At 53.5% G+C, this 23,594-nt stretch overlaps 7 protein-coding genes across 7 annotated transcripts; 3 read left to right on the forward strand and 4 right to left on the reverse strand.

The window, feature by feature from the left end:
* Positions 1-4,125: 4,125 nt before the first annotated feature.
* On the reverse strand, positions 4,126-7,651 carry BBC1 (assembly of actin patch protein; the record flags this gene model as incomplete). Its single annotated transcript, XM_065757538.1, has 3 exons — positions 4,126-5,792; positions 5,849-5,923; positions 5,977-7,651. The coding sequence occupies 3 exons, from the start codon at positions 7,649-7,651 to the stop codon at positions 4,126-4,128; spliced, it is 3,417 nt and encodes a 1,138-aa protein (XP_065613881.1).
* Positions 7,652-9,944: 2,293 nt separating this feature from the next.
* On the forward strand, positions 9,945-10,844 carry N0V96_005959 (uncharacterized protein; the record flags this gene model as incomplete). The annotated part of the gene is made up of 1 exon (XM_053198593.1): positions 9,945-10,844. One exon carries the CDS (start codon positions 9,945-9,947, stop codon positions 10,842-10,844), a length of 900 nt encoding a protein of 299 aa, XP_053044014.1.
* A 461-nt stretch (positions 10,845-11,305) lies between these two features.
* RPS17B (40S ribosomal protein eS17) lies at positions 11,306-11,959 on the reverse strand (the record flags this gene model as incomplete). The annotated part of the gene is made up of 3 exons (XM_053198592.1): positions 11,306-11,401; positions 11,473-11,673; positions 11,813-11,959. The coding sequence occupies 3 exons, from the start codon at positions 11,957-11,959 to the stop codon at positions 11,306-11,308; spliced, it is 444 nt and encodes a 147-aa protein (XP_053044013.1).
* Positions 11,960-12,686: 727 nt separating this feature from the next.
* N0V96_005961 (mitochondrial 37S ribosomal protein bS1m) lies at positions 12,687-14,060 on the reverse strand (the record flags this gene model as incomplete). The annotated part of the gene is made up of 1 exon (XM_053198591.1): positions 12,687-14,060. The coding sequence occupies one exon, from the start codon at positions 14,058-14,060 to the stop codon at positions 12,687-12,689; it is 1,374 nt and encodes a 457-aa protein (XP_053044012.1).
* A 617-nt stretch (positions 14,061-14,677) lies between these two features.
* Positions 14,678-16,044, forward strand: N0V96_005962 (uncharacterized protein; the record flags this gene model as incomplete). The annotated part of the gene is made up of 3 exons (XM_053198590.2): positions 14,678-14,740; positions 14,817-15,067; positions 15,129-16,044. The coding sequence occupies 3 exons, from the start codon at positions 14,678-14,680 to the stop codon at positions 16,042-16,044; spliced, it is 1,230 nt and encodes a 409-aa protein (XP_053044011.2).
* Positions 16,045-16,646: 602 nt separating this feature from the next.
* On the reverse strand, positions 16,647-17,518 carry N0V96_005963 (uncharacterized protein; the record flags this gene model as incomplete). Its single annotated transcript, XM_053198589.1, has 2 exons — positions 16,647-16,985; positions 17,063-17,518. The coding sequence occupies 2 exons, from the start codon at positions 17,516-17,518 to the stop codon at positions 16,647-16,649; spliced, it is 795 nt and encodes a 264-aa protein (XP_053044010.1).
* Positions 17,519-20,069: 2,551 nt separating this feature from the next.
* Positions 20,070-23,302, forward strand: HOS3 (histone deacetylase; the record flags this gene model as incomplete). Its single annotated transcript, XM_065757539.1, has 2 exons — positions 20,070-22,130; positions 22,184-23,302. The coding sequence occupies 2 exons, from the start codon at positions 20,070-20,072 to the stop codon at positions 23,300-23,302; spliced, it is 3,180 nt and encodes a 1,059-aa protein (XP_065613882.1).
* Positions 23,303-23,594: the final 292 nt, after the last annotated feature.

Here is a 23,594-nt window from a genome sequence, read left to right on the forward strand (position 1 = left end):
GACCAGCCAGTAAGGAATCGATCAATTTACCTGGATAACGATTGGGCTCTCGACGGGCTCATGTGATCCATTTTGCGGCGCCCACAACACGTGGTAGAGAGAAAGCCTTCTTCCTCCCCGCACTCGCTGCACGGCGGGCGTCGTGCAACCCCGACCCCCGGTACCGGCAGTGGAGGGAAGCTTTGACACCGCAGCGGCCGGCCGGCGGCGTGTCTCTCTTGACACGCTCGGCCTATGGAAGCTGCCGATCGTCATCCCAGTGCAGTGGGCATGCTAGGCCAGAGCCGCCGGCAACGGAGCTCTTGCCTGGTGCAGATGCTGCATCACTCACACCATATCGAAAGCTGCATGTGTCTTGTTCTGGGGCGATGATCGGGTCTGGGGTAGGTGGACCTCTTTTCGGGAACTAGGAGTTGGGAAGGGGTGTTTCCGTCTGTCAGGTTTACTAGCGATTGTGTTCCTGTTTAGCAGAATGGCATGTTCGAAAGGAGCATGATCAGGAAAGGTGACTATGAACCAAGAAATGAGGAGACCCAAAGTCGCTAAACATGATATTGAAGAAGGCGAGCCTTCTCTCGCCTCTCGCCAAACTTATCTTCTAGAATCCATGAACGTTTCCTAATCCAGGCTTTAGACGGACGAGTGGGACAACTTTTCATTTCATCCTGCAGAAGCCAACCAACCAAACTAAAATGAGAGAAAAATTTTGCCATCATCAGCATATCATCCTACTAGTTAACCCCCCTCTGTGAAAAAAAAAAAAAAAAAAAAAGGTTCCATCCGGCCTTTGGTGACAAGTTTAGGGCCGAACCGGACCTAGCCGAGCCCTCCCTCTTCTTCAAAAGTTTCCCCCCTTTTGCCATACTAAAATACTGAGGGCGATTTGCGGAAATCCCGCATATACAGCCGGTTGGAGAGGACGGGTGAGATGCGCTGCCGCTATCATTGGGTGTTTCCTTAGTGCGGGATGAGGATGGGGGCGAGAATGGGATGATTGATGGTGGGGGAGGGGGGAACGGAGTTGGTCTGGATGAGAAGGCTAGGAGGGGGGGAGAGGTTGCGCAAGTGGACGTGTTTGACAGGCCATCATCTCACCACTCTAGGAGATTCTTTAGTCTAGGTATGGTGTTTGGTGGTTGATGTTTGGTGATTGGTGATTGGTTCTGGTGGCCCTGATACCCTGGGAAGGAGGAGAGTACCTTGAGCATCCCTTTTCTGCGGCTCTTTGAGACTGAAGGTGGAAGGGGGAGGGGGAGGGAAGGCTTGTAATTTTGGGGAGGTGATTTGATTGTTGATGGAGATGCTCCTTTCTTCCGTAGGCTGTTGGTGATGGCGAGATGAGTATGTTGGATTTCAAGTCTGTGGGCTAGGGAGTCGTTCTTCGATGAATAAGTGGGTTGTGTTGTTGTGTGTATTGAGGACCGACTATGTGACTTTGTTCTGGTCTTGGTTTAGTTCTCGTTCGATGACATGGTGTCAGAGGCCGCTTCCTAGCCCTCACTCCCTGTATCTCTACTCCAATGTCGAAGTATGTCGCGGATAGTTAGAGTGACCTAATAATCGTCAGACAGAGCTCTTCTATGGCGTCTATTGAGTTCATTGTGAATCTTGGCTGGCCAAGGCAATAGACAGAGGCATTCACATTACCAGGTATTCAAGAAAGATCTCATTTATACATTTGATCCCTTGTCAATAGCGCATTTCCGTAGGAAATCCTATCTTATATAGTGGAGTCTTCTTCGTGACCTATGCTATTTGATCTTAAGGACTCTCTGGACAATCTGGAGTAGCTTAGTTGAGAACCTCACGCAGGACGTCTCAAGAGATATATCAAACCTTGCTTTTATTATGACCGGTCTTAGATGGTAGACAGTAGTGTCTTTACGTATACCCAATATATAATAGATGGCTATATTTTTGGTATTTAGCATTTTCTTACAAACTCTCTCTAGGTAAACCCCGCATAGGCCATTACATGGCGCATTTCGAGAATGCCGCTCGTTGAGTTGAGTGAAACCATTCTAAGAGATACCCAATTATGGTCTTTCTCTTAAAGACGTACGGATGGATTATAGGTTTTACGCGACAGCGCCGTCTTCATGTCTACTGCTCTTCTCAAATAACGACCCGAGCGAGCTCTTCTTGGGCCGATTCCCTCGCTCGCTTCGTGGATGCCTCGGCCTCGACCTCGACCTCATGTGTTACAGGGTATATAAAGTGACTAGCATTCCCTTATTTTTTTTTCCCCCTTAAAACAACCTGGAGGGAGCTCGCCGCAAGGCTATATTAGCCATGGCAGATCATACTTCACCCTAGTATGCTGTGAAGCAATGATAGTGCGAATCTGGACTGGAAGACAGGGGCACACCCTACTGTGTGAACTCCTTTGGACAAGTGCATAAATCAGAGACCGCAGCCTTTTTGCTCCCACGCCACCTTGCTCGCTTGTATTTGTGACGGGAGATTTCAGGGACAGCTGTTGATCAGGTTGAGAGACATCCCCTCGACCTTCTGGTACTAGTGACTATGTGGCTTGGTCTGAGACTGGGAAAAGTCACTGCTTAAGGTGGCCTGTACATAGACAACCTGCCAAGGACTGCAAGCACTCTTCTTGCCTTTACACCAACGAATCTATCTTACAATAATGTTGACTTTGCTTCGAGCCTCCGCTTCTAAATAGAAATTTGCCACATTCCACTAGCTATATAGATATGTCAATATAGCATTTAGAGCAGCCGATGAAAGGAAGAGAGAATAGGATTACTATTATTAAGAAAAGATTAAGGAAACGGTATAAACATATAGTATCATAGAATTCTTCCTACTCTCTTTGATAAGTGTACATCTTCTTCTATCACGTACGTATCTTAGAACGAACACGAGACGTTGTAAAAGTACCGAGAATCATAGGGCAATTCGTAACGAGGGGGTTCAGTTCTTTAGATAACCTTAAGTACCTAGAGGGGCGTGCCGGTGGGTCACTTTATACATGGCGCCAGCTTAGAAATCCTAACCACGATTTCAAGTCAGGAACGCGAACTGTTATGTATGGACTAGCTACCTACATAGGGGGCCTCGAAGGCGTTCTTATAGCCAGTCCTAGGACCTGATGGACTTTAGAAGTCTTGAAGAGCTAAATTGAACATAAGAGTACTTGATATTGTGTATTTATGACTCTCTTACTTCTATTAAAACGGAAATATGGTTGTGAGTATGGCGTTAAGAGGACTAATACAATAAATAGGAAGGGACTATAGACGTTATACTCTAGTCTTCTAATCTCAATACGTCACTTGAGGGGGTTGAAGCTTTCCGGGGAAAAGTCGGAAGGACTTTCAGGCTTCCCCTAATCTTTTCTGCTCTTTCCCTTCTTTCTTTTTCACCTTGGTGCTTAAAGTGCTCTGTATCATCGGGTGGGTCCTGAATGCTTAGTTCAACCTAGGTCTCAACCTGAATGTCAAACCTTTCCTATATTCCCGTACAACTAATACAGCAATCCCCTTCTGCGCTTAAACATAAGAAGAAAAGAAACATTCTCGCATCCAGAACGTAGTGGTTCTCAAAGGGAGGAAGGTTCATGTCTCATTTCTCGCCAAAGAACTCAGCCTCGAAAGAACATCACGAATAACGAAACCGGGCTGTCACACATCTGCACCGGCTCCTTCGAGCCAGTTCAGGGACCAGGTAAGAAGACTCATAATGGGCGCCGAGTTGAATGAAGCAATGTGAAGCAGATGTCTTATCGAACAAAGGCCACAAGTACGTCTCCATCCTCATGTCTTCATATGTTCATTCAGGCCGGGGAGCACAATCAAAGTGACATCAATCAAACTACAAGGGTTTGGCAAAATAGAATCAATGCATTGCTACTAGGTTCCTAAAGCAAACTATGCTGCGGGGGGGCGTATAGCGAATGAATAACACGAGGACGAGCGAGATGAAGAAATATCCCAGTCTATCTCCCATCCTCTCCTTGAACGCGCAATAGATGCATCAGACCGATCCTTCGTAACTGTGGACTCCCAATCGGTGTCTTCGTCGTAGAGGTGAGTAGTCCCTCTTCAGCGAGCTGACCGTCGTCCGTCTTCGCAGCGTCGGCTGCCGTGGGGGCTCCCAGCTTGTCTCCTAAGACGGGCTATTCCATCCCACCCAGCTCCGGGGCATCACCCGCCAGATTTTAACCTCGCCACTACGCAAGTCGTCCAGCTTGAAGCTTTCAACCTTGTTCTTCTTGCTTTCACGGCCCTGCTCCCAGGCGCGAACCTTCTTTTTCGTGCCATCCCATTCCGATACGACCGCCACGTGGTCGGGCTTGCCAACCTCCATCGAATACTTGGCATGCATGGGGCCGTGCTTGCCCTGGAACCGAGCGTTCCGAATGGAAATGATATCGCCAGGTCGGATCTGGTCGTTTTGTTGTATTGAGGCATTGGCCATGTTGGAGTAGACGAGCGCGCCATAAGCTCTGGTTCCAATTGGCGCCAAGGCATCATTGAAAGGCTTCAAGAGCTCGTGGATAAGACCTTGCGGCGTCCCATCGCCAACAATCGTTTCCTTCTTGGAGACAACCGCTTCGGAAATTAGTCGTCCAAATCGTTCGTACGATTGCTCGAGTTCATCCTGTCGCAAGGCTCTTGGAGGAGGATCATGTCGTTGATCCAGCTGAACATCGGCAGCGTTGTTCTGGTCATATTCAACGGTGATGATCGTCTGCGAGTAATCTTGGAAGAGCACGTAAATGGTGCGTGTGACAATTGAGCCTGATGTCGAGTCGTCCGTCTCATAGTACAAGTCCTTTCTACCCTGGAAAACGGGAGGTACCGTCTTGTCTTGACGCCACCATCCACTTTGCTTGGCCAAATCAACGTTGTTAGCGATGAAGCCTGATTCTGTGGACATTGAAGGCCTGTGTGCATCCATAGAACGTCGCTGAGACATGGAGGCTCGCGACACATCCAGAGACTGACGAGATCGGCCAGCTGGAGGGGCGGGAGGCGGGGCTCGCGTGTGAGACGGCGATGGCAATGGCGGAGCATCATCCTGGAAGTACCCCTCCTCTTCAATCTTCGGGGTTCGCTGAGAGTACGGCAGCTTTGGAGTGGAGTAGTTATAGGGATCGTACTCGTCATCATCCCTTGCCGGCGGAGGGGGAGGAGGAGCCGTTCGCGGTACATCCACAGAGCGGCGCTTGTCAGCCGTCGGCACCGGTGGTGGAGCAGCTCTAGGCGGCGGACCGGTTGGGATGGGCGGCGGCATGGTCGGTGGTAGGGCTGGAGATATGGGTGATCTAACTGGCGTGTTGTCGTCGAGACTCGAATCCCTGGCGTGAGATTTGAGTGCGTCCTTGTGGGGAACCGACGATGCAATATCAGTATCGTAGTCTCCCTCATACTCGGTAACCTCGTCCTCATCGTCGCCCTGTTGAGGAGGTCTGATCGGAGGTGATATGGGTGATGCGACGTGCATATCCTGCGTCGACTGACGGCTCAAACCACCGCCTGGAGGTGGTGGGGGAGGCGGTCGCGATTGTGCTGTAGGAATGGGAGGAGCCGCTCCAGGGATAGGAGGCGGAATTCTGCTCACCCGCTTGCCCGAGGAGCTGGTGGGAGATGTTGGTGAGAACTCGGAGCCGGGAATGGGAGGTGGCGAGCGTGCGGCGGTCGCAACTGGCGGCAGTGGCGGGGGTGCTCGCGTTTCTTCGGCCTTGGGAGTGTCTAGTACACCTCCTGATAGCTCATCGTCGGACACTGAGCCATCACTGGGGGATTTATGCCCGGAAGTAAGGGGCCGAGCTGGAGCACTATGAGCCATTGTCTTGAACTGAACGCAGAGAGGGTCAAAAACTTACACTCGCTGGGAACAGGCGGCGCCGCGGGCCGGGATCCTGGAACAGGGGGAGCTCCTGCGGGCTCACGGGCAGGGACTTTCAGCAATTAGCAAAGGTAACTAAGATCACGGCCATCTGTCATAACTCACGACTAGGAGGTGGGCTCGTGATTGGCTCGTCTCTGTCATCTTCGGCGTCAATCGTTCGTGGAGGTGGAGGCGGCGCTCTAGGGGACGTTGGCGGCTCAGGCTCAGTAGCTTCTTCTTGACGTTTGGGTGCGCTCAGCCCTGGCAATGCCATCATGCCCGGTACGGCGACACGGCCTGTAGGCGATGTCTCCTCTTCGTGCTCCTCCGTTGGCGAAGCCTCCACTGGCTTCTCGATTGTCTTCTTCTTCTTGGGAATAGCTGGGGCAGCCATTGGGATTCCAAACATGCCGTGCATTCCCATGCCACCGCTCATTTTCGCCATCCTAGCCCTGAGCTCCTCCTTCCTACGGACCTCGGGGTCAACATCGTCCTCCTCTTCATCCTCGTCTCCGCCCTGGTCATCAGCTGCGTCTTCCTCGTGTCTTGCTTCGACAGGAGAAGCGACTTGGGGTCGCGGGACAGGCCGTGGAGCCGCATCACTATCGTCGCGTTCGGTAAGATCCTCAGGACCTTCGGTAGTATCGCCGGCCCCAGACATGTCCGCTTCATTGCCGTCATGGTAGCTCTCGGCAGCAGGGCCTTTGGAAGACTTGCGCCGGGGCGCGGGCGGCACACGAGCTGAATCTATCGAGCTCCGGCCTGCCACCTCCTCAGCATCGCCCTCGGGTGCAGGGGCAGGAGCAGCGCCGGCATCCTCAGAAGCCTCCTGGCTGTCAGTGCGCTTCTTAGGTGGTGGTCGTGCAGCCTTCTTCTTCGCAGCGGCCTCGGCGTTACGCTGTGCTTGTTCCTGTTGTTGTCTTTGGAGAAGAGCAATGCGCTCCTTCAAAGTGGTCGGCTTCGGCGCATCCTCGCCCTCTTCACCAGAGGGGCCAGGGGCCATGCCAGCCTTCTCAGCGTTCTCCTGGGCCTCTGCCTCTCTTTCCAGAATTTCCGGGTCCTCGTCTCTTCGGTAGACCTTTGCAACCGGCGCCTGCGTAGGCGGGGGGACATATGCATTGCGGCTGGGAGGAGGAGCCACAAACGGCTTCTTGATGTGATAGGAACCTTGGGCCAGTCCGCTCGGCTTGAAGGGCGTAATAGGGGCGGCCGAGGCTTTGTTGAACGCAGCGATGCGATCCTTGAAAGCATTGCTGGATGGCTTGGGCGGTGGGCCGGGCTTGGATGAAGCAGGCGCTGCCTTGGCGATGGGAGGCGACGAAGCTGCGGGGGACTCAGTCCTAGGAGCCGGAGCAACCGGGGTCGGTTCGGGCATTGGCTCAGGTGCCTTTACAGGCTCGGGCTCGGGAGCTGCGGGTGCTTCGGGCGAGGCAGGAAGGGCAGCAGCCGGGGGCGGCGCAGGTTTCTCGACCTCGGCGTGAGCTTCTTGGGTGGGTTGAGGCTCGGATTGAGGCACCGGGGCGGGCGCCTCCGAGACGGGGGAGGTGACCTCGGCCTCTTTCTTGGTTCGGGTTCTCGTTGGGCGAGGCGGGGCCTGGGGTTCGAATTTCTCGACAAAATTGCGAGGAAAGATTCCTTCGTGCTTGGCGCCAGAGTCGTCGACATACTCGCCAGTATACCAGTCAGCATCCTCCTCGTCGGTCACGGTGATGATGACGCCGGCGGGGAACTGAAGGTCATCCTCGTGGGGCGAGGAGTATTCGAACAGGGCCTTGACCCTGAAAGGGGCGGTCGACATGGCCGGCAATGGTCGGGATAGTCCGTCGTCTTCGTCGAAATCGTCGTTGTCGTCGGTTTGGCTTGTTGTCGTTGTGTTTGTGGGATGCGAACACCTGGACGGTTGAAAGAGGAGTTGGGTGCCGCAGGTCAGAGCGAGCGACGCTGGAGCTCTAGGGTGTGGGGCAACGGAATCGGAACGTCGTCAGCAGCTTGGACCTTGCGTGGGCTGTTGGTTGCAGCAGCAGTAGCAGCAGAAGTACGCAGTAATAGTAGGTAGCTACGACCAGAAGCGAAAAGACAAGAGAGGTCAGATTCGGGGCGGTAGCAACATCAACAACGAAATGCGATGTGCGAAGCGAGAGCCCGTGAGGGTGGGAAAACAAATGACAAAGGTGGATGATGACGGTGTGTGGTTGAGCGGGTTGCGTTGCGACTGCGCTGGCGATTTCTCAAACTCAGCGAGGGGAAGGAAGGGGGTGGGCGGTCGGAGAAGGAGGCTGTGAGGAAGGGACGGACGGGGGTGGAGGGATCTACAAGTTGGCGTGTCGACGTCAGCGCATGAACTTGTAACTCTCTTAGTTCAATGTGTCGGGGCAATTGGGGGCCCTGCCTGGGAAGTCTGCACTATGCGAACACAAGAGTCATGTATGCAGCCCCAGACGCCCCGTTGACAAATGCCTTGTCTTTTCCTGTCCAGGTGTCTCTTTGTCCATCTTTACCTTGGAGTGTCGTACCTAAGGTGAGCTAAGTTTTGGGGTTTGGATGTGGTGCATATTGGGTACTCTGGAGCCGCAATGCGCTATGCGGGTGAGATGGGCTCTTCGGGTAGGATGCGTCTGCCTAGACACACTGCAACCCTGGATTTGAGTACACTTGACGGATAGCATATCTAGTATTCACGTCCTACTCTACACAGATGCCCACTGGGTTCTGATGTCCTTCGTCGCTGGTAAATTGTATTGTCTTTCCTTCAGAGATTCATATTCAATATCAAATAGTAGGCGATGCAATAGGGTGCTAAGGGCAGGGGTTCGCCATAACGATCATCCAAAGAACGGGCAGAGAAGTCTATCGCATCTCATTTGTCGCCTGCGTCTGCATTCTGCGCTTCGGCCGGCCTTCTCAGAGAATTCTCGAAAAGTTAGCAGTCCATCACCGTTAGGTGCAAGACTTCACAGTGCTACGCCCCATGCTATGCCATTCTAGAGGTCGGAACAGCAATATTGATACTCGACAGCGACAAACGGAAACAACGGCAAGACCAATATAGATCAGGCGCATGTGGCACGGCCAGCTGGTGCCTCACGGAGCTCGTGGTTGGCTAGAGAGGGTTCCGTAAAGAAGTAGATCAAGGTAGAGGAACAGCTAGGTTAGGCACCTAACCTTCATGGCAACTGCAGTGTGAGGTCAAGTTGAGGTAAGCCAGCGAGGCCAGTCCCAGGCATTGGACAGTCCCACGACGTGATGCAATGGAACAATATTAGTGCATTACGAGATGACCTGAAGGAGCTTGAGCAGGTCACTCGATCGTGGCGCAGGGCAAGCCTGGCGTTAACACGAGATCAAACAGTCAAACCAAGTCCAGTTCCAGTCCAGTGTTGGAGGTGTAAGAGCGGACGGAAGATGCGCTACGTTTCTTCAGCCGCCCTAGCCAATCGAAATCCTCCCGAGAAGTCCAGTCGAGGGGTCAAGAGGATCGCGGACATGGGGAGCAGATGGAAATGGAGGGGGAACTTAGAAGCGGAGGGACGGAGTTACGGCCGCTCAAGCCACCCGAGCACCCCGAGCCACACTCTCGCCAGCAAAGCGTCTGGTCAACCCGTCACACCAATGTGCCTGAGTGTAGAAGTCTTGGCGGCTGTTGACTGTTCCCCCTCAATCGTGGCGGCAGCCGGGTGGTGCCAGGAGGTACGTATTCCGTCGCTGCTTGGCTTCAGCTGGCGTGCTTCCATGCCTAGCACCGAACTCTCGATTGGGAGTGCTCTTGCTATGGGTACGAGGTGTGGGGTGAATATTCCCAGCAGCAACCTAACACTTGCGGGATCGAACATTCTCCAATTGCTTAACAATTTTGCACTTATTCACGTCTTCAATCTACACTCACCACCACACATCGTACCTCAATTCCAGCCTGTCTCACATGCGTAGCCACGACAACATTTCCCCTCAGCTCGCCTTATAGTTATTTCTCAAAGGCACTTTCAGCTTCCATCGCCGAGCTATAACCTCCTACCGGGGACATAAGACGACGCGCCTCACACCAGCTAAACGACCCCTCCCACAACCACCTCACGTACACCACAACACCCACCATGGCTACCGATGCCCGGCCACTGAAGGGCATCCTCAAAAAGGCAGCAGCCGGAGCCACCGCCTCCGGCAGCGGCGCCGCCAACGCCGTCCTCAACCCCCGAAAACAAGACCCTCGCGAAATCGCCCTCCAGCACGCCCGCATCATCCAGCAGCGCAAGGACCTCGAGCTCCAAATCCTCGAGAGCCTGGCCGAGCTCTCCGAGTACCCCACCGAGCGCGGCAGCAGAACCTTCTCCGCCGCCAACCCCTCCCCGCGCGACGTCGCCGACTTCAAGGCCGGCATCCGCCTCTTCCAGCCCTCCGACTACGACGACCTCATCGAGGAGCGCAACGTCAACGGCCTGTGCGGGTACACTCTCTGCGCGCAGCCGAAGCCGATGGCGTCGAAGGGCGGCGAGTGGAGGCTCGTCAACTTTGGCAAGGCAGATTTTGATATCGTCAACCGCAAGGAGTCAGAGAAGTGGTGCTCCAAGGACTGCCAGCGCAGGGCCATGTATATCAAGGTGCAGCTGAATGAATCGGCTGCGTGGGAGCGGGCGGGGTTGCCGGATATTGAGATTGAGCTGTATGGAGAGGAGAAGGCAAAGCAGGAGGACCCTGCAACACAGGCTTCGCGCGACCTCGCAAGTCTGAAGCTGGAGGAGGGCAGGAGGGCGGCCGACGAGTCTGCTACGTTGGCCTTGGAGAGAGGAGAAACGCGGGAGACGGGGCAGCCTGGTAATACTTTCACTCTCGCTATTAGGGAGAGGGAGGTCAAGCCACCAACGGATAACGGTGTGTTTGGAGATCCGGATGATGCCCATATGTTTGTTGAGGGACATAGGCCGGGAGCTGGCAAGGCGCAAGCCATCGCCGAGGCTTCCCAGTTTGAGGCACAACGTGACCAAGAGATGTCATGATGTAGTTCTACGGGTGGCAGGATACCAGAGGTAATTGGAGCGTGGAGGAGCTCATTTAGGCTTCGCAATGATCGGTTGCTCTATATAGATAGATTTGATACCCAAAGGCACACCGATTCGAATATTAAATCACTTTATGCACAGCAAGCCTAGTAGCAGACACTAGCCTCAGTTCTACAACACAGGAGGCTCAGGTGAGCTACAAGGTCAGAGGGACGGCATCACAGTACGCGAGAGAGGGATAAAAGATTGGCAGTCAAGCGTCATCTCCGGAACTACCCTAGAGAATCGGCGACACCTTGTGTGGGAAAACAGAACTTTTCTTTGTGGAAGTTCCTAGTGTGAACTCACTACCGTCCGTAAGACGCCTGTAGCAATGTGTATCATCATATGCCGTTTGCCGTAAAAGTCCGTTAAAAACCACCCAATTTTCCTTATCCACAATCGACCACGACAGAAATTTAGTCGCGGCGAGGGGGGCGGCCACCGAAGCGGCCTCCGCGCTCCTGGACCTGGGTCTGGCCGACGGGAGTGACGTTGACGGGGATAGCGTCGAACTGCAGGGAGCACATCAGTCAGAATTGCTTGTCGGATTGAAGTTGAAGGGAGGTCAAAGGTAAAGACGTACGCCGAGGTGCTTGAGAAGGTCCTTGGTCTCGACGTCGACCTCGAGCTGGCCGCTCTCGGTGTTCTGGGTGAAGTCGAGGGCGGAGACCTCGGGGACGAACTGATCCTTGCGCTCACGCTCCTCCTCCTGAAGCTTGAAGGAGATACCGCGGACGGGACCACGCTGGATACGCTTCATCAAGTGGGTGGTGTAGCCAGCAATCTGTAATTTCACTCCAACGTCAGCAATCTTGCTCTCTTTCGATTTGTTCTTCTCCCGACACCGATATTCGAACGTGGTCTTGCGACCCGCTCGTTCGTCCGACTCGTGTGTTGTTTCGTCTGGGTGATTATTTGCTGACCTTGTTGCGGAGGCGCTTGGAGGCGATGATGGCGATCTCATCGCAGATGCGCTTGTTGGTCTCGAAGTCCAGGGTGAGTCTGGGGTAGTACCGCTCAATGATGACCTTGGCGGACTTCTTGACGGTCTTGGTGCGAACGCGACCCATTTTGGCGGTACTGACTCAACGGAGGGGGGGTATTTGGCTGGGTGGAGGGAGTTGGTCGGTTAGTGAGGCTGGTCGGTCGAGATGTTCGCGATAAGTTTCGCTGAGCAGATGCAATTTTGATATCTTTACACGAAATTTAGGGCCGTGGTGTGGGGCGCGGGAGCTTTGGTGCACAGGCCATGGGGGCATACATATGTAAGCACACGTGACCATTGAGGTGGCTGAGACGGGGCAGGAACGAGTACCCCACTCGGGCCCGGATCGGGTTTGTTCTTAATTACGGAGCCGGTATAACACGGGGCTCTGATCTTCACTACCTAATGTATTGAGACCTTCTAAGGATACACGATTGCGTCGATATCTAAAGAGATCTGCTGTTTCCCGCTCCTGGAAAGCATGGCTTAGTAGTTGAAAACATTTCTGGCCTCGATTCCGCCGACAGCCAACTACCTACAAACTAGGGACTGCACCAAGCCAAGATACCTTACCTTGGCCAGGTTAGTATTACGACTATTTCTTAACGATCATAGACAGTCAAGAAAGTGTCGAAATTTGCGTTGTATTCTTCTTATTTTACAATACCATACATAGTACACTCGGCACAAATGCCAACGCCATACAAAGATGGGTCCTTAATAGCGTAACACAACTCCATGCTCTGCTGTCCGAGGCTCATTCTCGCCTAGTCCTTTGACCAGAAGCGCTTCCAACGCCATCTTCACCACCCTCAAGAGTCAAGACCGTAGCTCTTGGAGCTACCCACCGCGCTGGTTCCGGGTCTTTGGCTGTTGGTGTGCACATTTCGGATGAATCTGCGGGCAGGTGCGGGCGCTTCCACCTCGGTCTTGTCGTTGTAGATCTTGGCCTTTCCAACCAACTCCTTCAGAATGAGCTGGGCCTCTTCATTGGCCTCACCAACGGTAATTTGGACACAACCGTCTGAGTCTATGCGAGCTGAGGTAGGCGAAACGTAGGCCTTGGCGCCTCCCTTGATATCGGGATCGAAAGTGACAACACCAGCCACCTTGTTGTTGCGTCCAACGAAAGCTCTGTGGTTGAAAGCCGTATCGCCTTGGGGAACATCCGTGATGAAACCGCCGACACCCAGCTTGGCGCTGTTGGCTCCTGATCTCGGGGCAACGATACGAGCCAGGACGGGGGTATGATGGGCCTGGGGGCCGTATACTGGGTGGTTCTCGGCGAAGTTCGATGTACGGAGGTATGAGATACCACCAGAGGGGTGAGAAGCAGGCGGGCCATGCTCAGCATACAAGCTGGGGCGCTTGGTCTTCTCTGTCGACTTACTGAAGTCGGTCAAGGAGCTGGGCGGGTTCAGGGGAGCAAGGTCCAAGAATTCGCCAACAAGTGAGTACAAGGTAATGCGGTCGTTGCGCAACTTGCGAATGTACTCTGTAAGTTGCTCTTCCGTAACGTCGCCAGCACGAAGAGCTGCGGGAGCAGTTTCTCCGGCCTCCAAGGATTTCTGATGCTGCTTGCTCGTTTCATCGGATGCGATACGCTTCCGCAGAAAGCTGCGGAATGATGCGCGCTTGTTGCGGACGGCCTTGCGCAGGTATGCGTTGAATTCGCCCTCGGTAAGGCCAGCCAACCAGGGGCCCTGGAACTTCCACCTCTTCTCCTCGTTTTCGTTGTTACGCTTGACTGTGGTGAAGTCGCCATCGTCTTCGAATACAGATTTCGCTCCAATGTGAATACCACCAAGACGCGACCGGTTGGTGCCAGGTAGTGAGACGGGCAGGTTGAGCTCGTGGAACTTCTGAAGAGACAAGGTGTGGTCTGCGGCGGAGGTGTAATCGGTGACGTTTTCGAAACAGTCAATGTCCTTGATGCGGACAACGGGAGTCGATGACTTGGTCGTGGATCGAAGAGGCAGTGAGCGCTTGAAGCCCCAGTCACCAAGGGCCCTCGAGGATTCGGTAGTGGTGATGGATTGGTGCGTGGGATAAGGCGCGGTCGCTGTCGGGGATGCGTATCGAGCGATGGCAGCTGCCTGACCTCCGGGTTGAGGGAGCGGCTTGGGCACAGAGAACATCCGAGATGATCTCAGTAGCGCCCCTCCGGGCGACATTCGGGCAGACATGGCGGCTGTCGAAGCTCTCTACTGAGCTTGGTCGTCGTCAGTCGTATGTATCGCGGAATGGGTGACGAGCGTGCAGCGTTGCGTGAGAAATTTCAATTGGAGTGCGGAAGAAGCCGGCGAACTTGATTGGACGTGAGCTACCCCTGTCGTCTCTCCTGCTTCTCTCCACTGTCACCCGAAATGTCCATGTCTGGTGCACAGTCTAAACCAATTAAGGGATAAGAGACACTGGGCCTTCAGTCCCAGGGGCTTCAAGTGGTAGAGACGGCGAGAGAACATAGCAAAGTTGGAGGAAATCAGTTGTTTCGCAAATCAAAAAATTAGAAAAAAAACATTTGGACACCAAGACTCAGGTACTACCTTACTTGAGCACTCAGAAAGGTATGGTGTCTCATGGTCAGGTAAGGTACATAGGACGAGATTCGAAAGCGAAAGAGACATTCGGCAGGAGTGACACTTAACGGCCCCACCAACGCCGATGCGAAAGCGCATCGTCTAGCGGTTCGAATTTGGAGAATTACATTTTACCAACCCGCACTCAGCCCTTTTTCCCTTCCTCCCACATCGCAACCAGCAGCCTGCGGACTGCGCGATCGCTCATGTGGATAGCGAAAAGGATGGCGTCAACCAACGTCGGGTCCTCGCCCGCTCTCACCTTCGAGCTCGTCGCTCAGTGTTCAGTAAGCATCCCCCGCCTCCGTACTTGATTCACAATCTTCATGTGATTCTAGTTCGCGTGTTAACGGTTTAGGCTAGACAACAAGAGCCCGCGCATCCATCCTGACGCTTCCCCATGGCCAAGTTCAGCTCCCGATATTCATGCCTGTCGCGACACAAGCTTCGCTGAAAGGCTTGACTCCCGAGCAGCTCGAAGAGACGGGCTGCCGCCTGTGCCTGAACAACACCTATCATCTCGGCCTAAAGCCTGGCCAAGACGTACTGGACAAAATCGGCGGCGCGCACAAGCTCCAAGGATGGAAACACAATCTTTTGACGGATAGTGGAGGGTACATTTACCCTCTTGACGGAGTTGCCATTGCCTTCATCGGGTACTGACTGTGTCTATAGCTTCCAAATGGTCAGTCTCCTCAAGCTGGCGAAAATCACTGAGGAGGGCGTGCGCTTTCTCAGTCCCCACGACGGTTCGCCCATGCTTTTGACCCCCGAGCACTCCATGTCTCTGCAGAATTCCATTGGAAGCGACATCATGATGCAGCTCGACGACGTGCTCGTCACGACATCGCCCGACGCAGCCCGTATGCGCGAGGCCATGGAGCGCAGTGTCAGATGGTTGGATCGGTGCATCGCAGCGCACAAGAACCCCAAGACCCAGAACCTCTTCTGCATCATCCAGGGTGGTCTCGATCTTGAAATGCGACGGGAGTGTACACGGGAAATGTTGGCGCGCGATACCCCGGGCATCGCCATTGGTGGTCTGAGTGGTGGCGAGGCTAAGACGGACTACTGCCGTGTTGTCGAGACGTGTACCGAGCTGCTGCCGGATCTCAAGCCTCGATATGTTATGGGTATCGGATACCCCGAGGATCTGGTTGTGAGCGTCGCCCTGGGAGCAGACATGTTCGATTGTGTCTGGCCGACGCGGACGGCCCGGTTTGGCAACGCAATCACAAAGCATGGCGTACTAAACATCCGCAACTGGCGATATGAGAACGACTACGGCCCTATTGAGGAAGGATGTGGCTGTATCTGTTGCCGGAAGGGCGAGGGTGGCTTAGGTGTCACCAGGGCCTTCATCAACCATAATGCGGGCAAGGAAACTGTCGCTGCTCACTTGCTGAGCATACACAACGTCTGGTATCAGCTGAATCTCATGAGAGAGATTCGGCAAGCTGTCATCGAAGACAGGTACCCTGCCCTTATTAGGCAGTTCTTCGGTGATCTTTACAACTACGACAAGTCAAAGTATCCAGAGTGGGCTGTTGAGTCACTGAAGAGAGTAGGGGTTGATTTAATAAACGAGTAAAAGCACAAAAGTATCTAACACTGAAGATGACAACGAAACAAGCATTTGGTGACTCTTGACGTTGGCCATTAATACTGACTGGGCTTCCCAGAACCTGCCTTTCTTATGCTATTGAGCTGTGACTGTTCTCTTGGTCTTCGCCTCTTACTCTGAGAGCAAACAGGCAAAATGGCGTTTCTTAGAACAATCAGACAAGCCTCTCATCGCCAATAATGACTTTCTGACGTTGACTGAAGCTCTACGGTTCACTGAATGATGGCCTGTTCGCAAATAGTCTAACTAAGCTTGGCTTCGCTAACTGGACTGCCACATCACTCGCAGCTTCTAATGCAGGGCTGATCTTCCTCTTTGGCAGATGCTCCTTAATGTTTTCACCAAAAGTGGCATTGGCTCTGTGCAGACGGCCTGGACTCCAGCAGTGGTTTCCATCCTCCCGCTTAAGTAGAGGCCTCGCATTTTTTGCTAATGGTGCCCAGTGTTTTGTGTAAGCAGACTGGGTGGTGCAACAATCTTCTTGCCACTAGTGATCTCTTGGTCAGATTCGGAGGCTACTACTCTGTCGTTTAGGTCGTGGCTTCCGTGTTTTGGCCAACAATGGCATCTTATCTCCGCAGACGAGGTATATTCCGGGACGAATGCCCAGAAGACGCTACCGTGCCTTGACCAACGGTAGCGTCTTGTCTAAGTGGATTGGGTAGTGCGAACCTTTCCTGGCCAACAGTAGCATCTTGTCTGCGGAGAAGGGGTGGGCCCTCACCTTCGTGTCGCCGAAGACCCTCGCATCGAACCACCGTCACTACTACGGTATGAGTAGATGTCCTAGGTGGTAATTGCCCGCGAGTATACGAGCCAATGCCGTCAAAGACGCAGCCCATGAGCACCTTCATGCGGCCAGCCTCTATACAGGCCTCGACCTGCTGCTCACTAAGAGCCAGCGTATCCTAGTGCGAGAGGGAATCAGCATCAAGCACTACGAGTAAGAAAGGGGTTGAAACCAAGAACGTGGTAAATTACATACATGTATGGGCTGGTGGGTCAGCCTGTCGAGGTCCTCAAACCCAAGGATGAGGCGCTGGAATCTCTCTACAATCTCGGGAGTCTCCTCCAGGCTGAAAGTATGCGAGCTATCGTTGGGCCCAGAATCCATCTCCGGGGGGTCCGATCGAAGTACCCGGGTGATTCGATCCATCCCTTCATCAAAACCCGTCCTTGTGCCGTCTTGCTCCAGTAGGATGTTTTCATAAACATCCCCAAGGATGCAGTCTAGCACAGCCACGGTATAGGGCCTCAAAATCTGCTCTACTTCGTCCATAGTCGAGGTCAAGATCCTGAGTTCCTCTGCTGTCCTGGGACGGTCGTTTCTCTTGAACTCTTGGATCCTTGCCGCCAGCAACTTGGAGCGGTCTGCAAGCTGGAGCACATGGTCGAGTGGGAGGATATCCCCGACCGTTATGTCTTGTATTGATTGAGACATGCTGTGTATTGTGTAATGTTTTCTTGTATCTCGGGCTCTGAAGTCTTTCAAGTCCTAGGCAGTTTTCGTGTCTTGGTTGTCTTCTTTGTACATATACAGAGACCATTGTATTGAGGGAAAGAAATCTGATAGCAATATATAGTGCTGTTCGTGGACCATTCGAATGGCGGGCTCGTTCAGTCACGCGGTTTTCCTCTACTTAGAGACCTTATTCACCTTCAACGGAGACAGCCTTCTCAGGTGGTCTTAAACCATAATATACCGTAAGAGTGAATCACTCGGTGTCCAAACTTTGTGGCAGCTGTATTGGAAGGGTGGAACAGGTCTCCGTAGCCTTAATGAGCCGTCTCTTTTGTGTATTCTATTTCCATGGCCATCAACTGCTTCTGCCGCAACATTTTGCGGCTCAGTGGCTGAAGTAGGTAGCATGACACGTGGTGGTAACGCGGAAGAAGCCAAAGAGGTGGCAGAGATCTCGATTAAAGGTGCTGTGGGCAGGTAACTGAGCATCATCAGATACAGATACAGGCTCCAAGGTCGTTCGTCTGATAAAGGGGCAAGCGAGGCAGAATCTACAGAGTGGATTGAAATGAGCAAACATTAGCACAATATTTGAATTGGCATAAAATGCCACATAGTGGGACATGTCAGTAATACTGACAATGAAACCAAACGGATGTCTTAGCATCCCTTGCCCTGTTATCTCGGTTCCGATCAACTGGGTCCTCATATGTGGCTCCGATAATGTACTCCGTAGAATTGGGCAATCCGATCGTTGATGAACCCCAGTCCGACGGTGTCAGGGTCCCCGGGTATCATAAATTTCAAGACTCAACGACCAGTCAATGAAGTATATTGTTTGTCGCCGTTGTGGCGCCTGCTCACAAATGACACCTGTGTCCCAGACGCGCAAAAATACCCTCCAGGTTGGTGGATGCCTGTATTCGCTAATCAAGGTTACGGAAGGGACCTTGCCTTGGATATGGTCGTAGAACGAGGCGCACCACTTACATATTCTAGGTACCTCACTTGGCAGGAAGGAGGCGGTACTGACGTTCCTGCTCTCTCCTCCCGATAGCGAAAGACAGGCGGCCTGAGGCGTACCTCCCACACATGCCATGAGAAGCCTTCATATACCCCCTCAAACCCATTCCTGTCACCAGCCAGCAGGCGCCCTCTAGTTCGGGGGTCAGGTCAAACTGGCTGGGTGGTGGAATGGTTAATGGTCAACAACTAAATCACCAACCAGCCTACTCGACGACAGGCTAAGCGCATACGAGTACCGAGTTCGAATCCCAGCATGAGCACCAGAAATTTCCCAGCATGAGCACCAAGAGATGTAGCCCCCAGTTCAGCACCGGGGGGTGAACTCTTTTGTCGGTCTGAATAATTTTTAATGCTTATATTAAGTACCTTAGCCAGTCTTAGGGTCTTAGGTTCAATATGATGGATGTCATCTCTCGTCTGGGTGGCTTATCTTTTGGCCCCTTTTGATGAGGTGCCATGTTCTGGTCAAAACCCATACCACCTACCTATCTGTAGTGACAACATGACTGATGTTCAGGTATTCTTCTCGGCAGATCCTCGTGTATTCAATTATAACAATATACCCTCAGCAAGTTATTGGGGATATTGGCTTGTGTTGATGCATTTGGAGGCCCGTTGAAGAATATTAAGCTCTTGGAGAAAAAGGCGTTGGGTAGATGTAAGTGGACGTTTGACTGTAGACGTTGCATTGCACGAGGGAGTGACGATCGTGCCCCCACATGGTATCGTCCGAACCCCACTTGAATCGGTAGCGCCTGCGCTTCTCTCAGCCCAAGCGGGATCAGGCGAAATGCCCCGCGCATCCCCTATTTGTTGATCCCCACGTGATCGCAATTATGCACCTTATGACGCGTGTTGTGTACACAGAACAGACGCGACGCACAAGTGACAACTGTGACGATGTGCTGGCGGGCGGTCAACTAATACGTAAAGTCCCCTGCCCACTACCTACCTACCCTGCCACCAGCTGCAAGTTGTCAGAAGCAGCTACACACCGCACTTACCCAAAACTTCACTTTCGAGACATTTTCTTTCGCTACCGACCTGTCACTTTATTCTTTATCCCAGCCTTTTGGTTCATCCGAGACACCACGCAGGATTTCATGGGTTTTGCGCCTCTGCCATGGCCTCTCCATTCGACAGAGCGCCATCGCGGCGCCCATCACTGCTGAACATATCCTCTCATGATGGGGACAAGGACCTGGCGCATTCCCTCAAGCAGCTATCCCTTTCGACATCATCCGCCAGTAACTCACCCCGGGCTTCGAGCGCCCTGTCTCCTATGAGACCGGCCGTAAATCGAACATCTCCGGCACCGAGTCCTCGAGCCCCGTCTCGAAGTCCCTCCTTTGCGAGGGAGCTCTCCCGCTCCCGATCTTCGACGCCGACGCTGCAGCGATCTTCAACGCCAACACTTCAGCGCAAGACCTCCACGAGTTCCTTACACTCTGTGAGTGGCTCTTCAAGCCGAACCCCTAGCCGAGCGCCTTCGAGGCGAACTAGCATGGTGCATGCCTCTTCTCCCGTCGCCAAATCCCCTTTGCGGCCGAGCCCCCCTGAGTACATCAAGCCTGCGCCCACAGCGAATACGGTTGCCCGCGATTACTTCAAGACCGAACTAGAAGTTCACCACTCGCCAACTTCGACTAGAGCTACTGAGACCCTTGTTATCCTCCACGATGCCTGCTACGGACACCGTTTCTCCCGACCCAAGACCTCTAAAGGTGCCCTCAGCACCATCGTTGAGCGCCCTGAGAGAATCAAGGCCGGCGTTTTGGGAGTCGCCATGGCCTACGTGCGACTCGGTGAACGGCACTGCGATGGCGCATATGCGCTGCATCCAAGCCTGGATCCCTCCACTATCCCGACGATTCCGTTTCGCATCTACAAGACCGAGCGAAGATTGCCCCTGACATCGGCGGCTGTCACAAATGTCCACGGCATCAAGTGGATGGAGGAGCTCAAGATGATGTGCGAAGGAGCAGAGATAAAGTTAGCGACTGGTGGGAAGGAACTTCAGAGGCCAGAATTAAACAGGGGTTCAGACGGACCGCCTGCGAAATTCCACGAGGGTGACCTCTATCTTTGCTCCGAATCGCTCGAGGCCTTTGAGGGTGCTTTGGGTGCCGTCTGCGAAGCCGTAGACCGAGTTTTCACATCCGGCCCTCGGCGAGCCTTTGTCGCTGTACGCCCACCGGGACATCACTGCTCAGCTTCTTTCCCGTCAGGGTTTTGCTGGGTTAATAACGTCCACGTCGGAATTATGCATGGCATTTTGAACCATGGTCTTACCCACGCGGCCATCATCGATTTCGATCTTCACCACGGAGATGGCTCTCAAGCTATTACTTGGGCGCATAACTCGCGAGGAGTGAATGCGGCCAAGAACACGGCAGCTTGGAAGAAGGCGTCCATCGGCTACTTCAGTCTTCACGATATCAACTCGTACCCCTGTGAGTGGGGTGATGAGGAGAAGGTCAAGAACGCCAGTTTGTGTATTGACAATGCTCATGGCCAAAACATCTACAACGTCCACCTGGAATCGTATGGTTCAGAGAAGGAGTTCTGGGAGCTGTACGAGACCAGATACTCAATTATTCTGGAGAAGACGCGCAAATATCTGAAAAACCAAGCAGCTCGGCTTCGCGCTCTGAATATGCCTCCCAGGGCGGCGATCTTCTTCTCGGCGGGATTTGATGCTAGTGAGTGGGAGACCAAGGGTATGCAACGTCATAATGTGAACGTTCCTACCGAGTTTTACGCTCGTATTGCTCAAGATGTCGTGAAGCTTGCCGCGGAGGAAGGCTTGGGAGTTGATGGGCGGGTTATCAGCGTGCTTGAGGGTGGCTACAGTGACCGAGCTCTTTACTCTGGCATTTTCAGCCATCTGAGCGGACTTTCAGGAAACCAGACCCCGGAAGAGCCCACTCGGGGTCGCTCTTCGCTCGGCGACGAAATGGCAGGGCAGATTGCTGCAACCATTACTGGCGAACCATCTCTACATCCTTACAAACCGTCATGGTGGTCAAGCTCCGAACTTGACGAGCTAGAAGTCGCGATGGGCAACAGACCAACCAGCCCCAAGATGATCCGGCACTCAACTCCGCCGACATACTCAACTCCCACACAGGCGTCGATTGGTAAGTCCATAGATCCGGCGAGGATGAGACGGATGGCGTCCGGCTTGTCGAATGGAATGCCATATTCGAGACCAGCAACACCACCGCCCCCTGACGTGCCATGGACCATAGCAGCCCATGAGCTGAGCAGGCTACTCATCCCGTCAGATCGCCAAGTCGATAGCTGCAAGCCTGAAGACCTGAATGCAGAGGCGACAAGGGCTCGGAGAGACCGGCAGTCGATTCTAAACCCTGATCTTGTGCCGCCGGCACCTGCTCCCGCGCCCGCGCCGAAGCCAGCAAGCAGGCCCACTTCGCGGATGTCTTTAAGAGAGCGGAAGCCAGCGAAGCCTGGCTTGTATGTTGACGTAGACGAAGATGATGACAAGCAGTCCAAGAACCGGCGGAGAACGGTTGCGGGCCCTGCTGCGCTATCATCTGAGAAGGTTTGTCACTCCTCGTAGTATCTCCAATAGACTCATACTGACGGTACCACTAGGCAACGGCCCGAGGCATACCATCTGACACAAATGGAGCAGCTAAGCGACCCGGTCGACGCCTTAGTGGTGTGTCTATTGTGACTTCGAATGCTCCCAATACAGAGCCCGAGGGCTACGGAGTTTCAGCCCAGCGTCCCGACACTTCTATGAGCGTGCGACCAGACACGGCGATGAGCGTCAGAACTCAGAGTGCTACGTCTTTGAATGTTAAAAAGACAAGGGCTCCAGCAGTCAAGAAAGAAGCCCCCAAAACCACAAGAATTGTGAAGAAGCCTGCCACAACGGCGAAACCCTCCCCTCCCCAGCAGGCTGGGCCATCGCAGCCACATCAAGGAAATCCGAGCCCAGCTGCTGCATCGGAGGACGATATGGACAAGTTGACTGCCGGTATGAAGAAGGTCAAGATCAACTTGATCACGAAAACACAGAAAGAAGAGCGTGCTAAGGCAGCCCAAGCAGCTCAAGCCAAAGCTGCCACATCCCCCAAAACCGAAGAAGCAAAGACGGGTTTCCCGTTTGAAGCTCAGAAGGCTTCGTCGCCGGTGGCACCTCCGATCATCACACCTCCGCAAGACGAGGCTTTCGCTACACCGCCGACGCAGCCCCCGGCCGTCAAAGATCCGTCACCGCCTGCTGTCCCGGAAGGCCGGCCTGAAGTCTCAACTCCAGTGACCGAGCTGATGCCTCCCGCCGCCACCCCTGATCCCCGTTCAGTAGAACTCCCTGCAAGCTCACCCGCTGCTATGTCGCCGACCGTTGCGACACCCTCATCGGACGTCTTCATCAACTATCAACCGGAGGGCCCTGCCCCTGTGTCTGTGACGCCGTCAGAACCCCTAAAGTGGATGCCGCCCAACACCAATACACCCGTCAAAGCCTCGCCGTCTAAGCCATCACCGGCAAAGCTGTCATCAGCTAAAGCGTCACCAATGAAGAAGTCCCCGGTAAAGATGATGCGTGCAGATCTCCCAGTCTTCACCTCCACGTCTGCCATCCCATTTGCGCCGCCGGCGATGAGCGCTCCGTCTGAGATCAAGCAAGAACCGGCAGTCAAGGCCGATCCGGAGGAGCCGGCAAAGTCGGTCTGGGATATCCCGGAAACTCCGCAGATGCAATAGTGCGCTGTACCGCTGACCGAGGAGTTGGAGTGGAAGCACTGTTAGAGATTTGGCTTCTCACAGTCCTTTAAAAGTTTTTTTGTTCGTTTTGTCTCCTTTGCCCGACGCTTCTTAAGTATAGCCCCTTTGCCCTGTTGATCTGGCTATATGAGCCGCATAGGTACTTGGAGTTCGCCGTCTTGATACCCTCCCGTCCGAGTTATTCCCTTTCTTCTTGATTCTCTGGTTTCTCTATGAATACTATAAACCTCTTTTCTTGTACCTAATCATGGACTTTGATCCTGCCATTGAA

This window comes from Colletotrichum fioriniae (genome assembly GCF_027942845.1).
Source record: "Colletotrichum fioriniae strain IMI 355084 chromosome Unknown scaffold_6, whole genome shotgun sequence".
In the NCBI taxonomy this organism is placed as follows: domain Eukaryota; kingdom Fungi; phylum Ascomycota; class Sordariomycetes; order Glomerellales; family Glomerellaceae; genus Colletotrichum; species Colletotrichum fioriniae.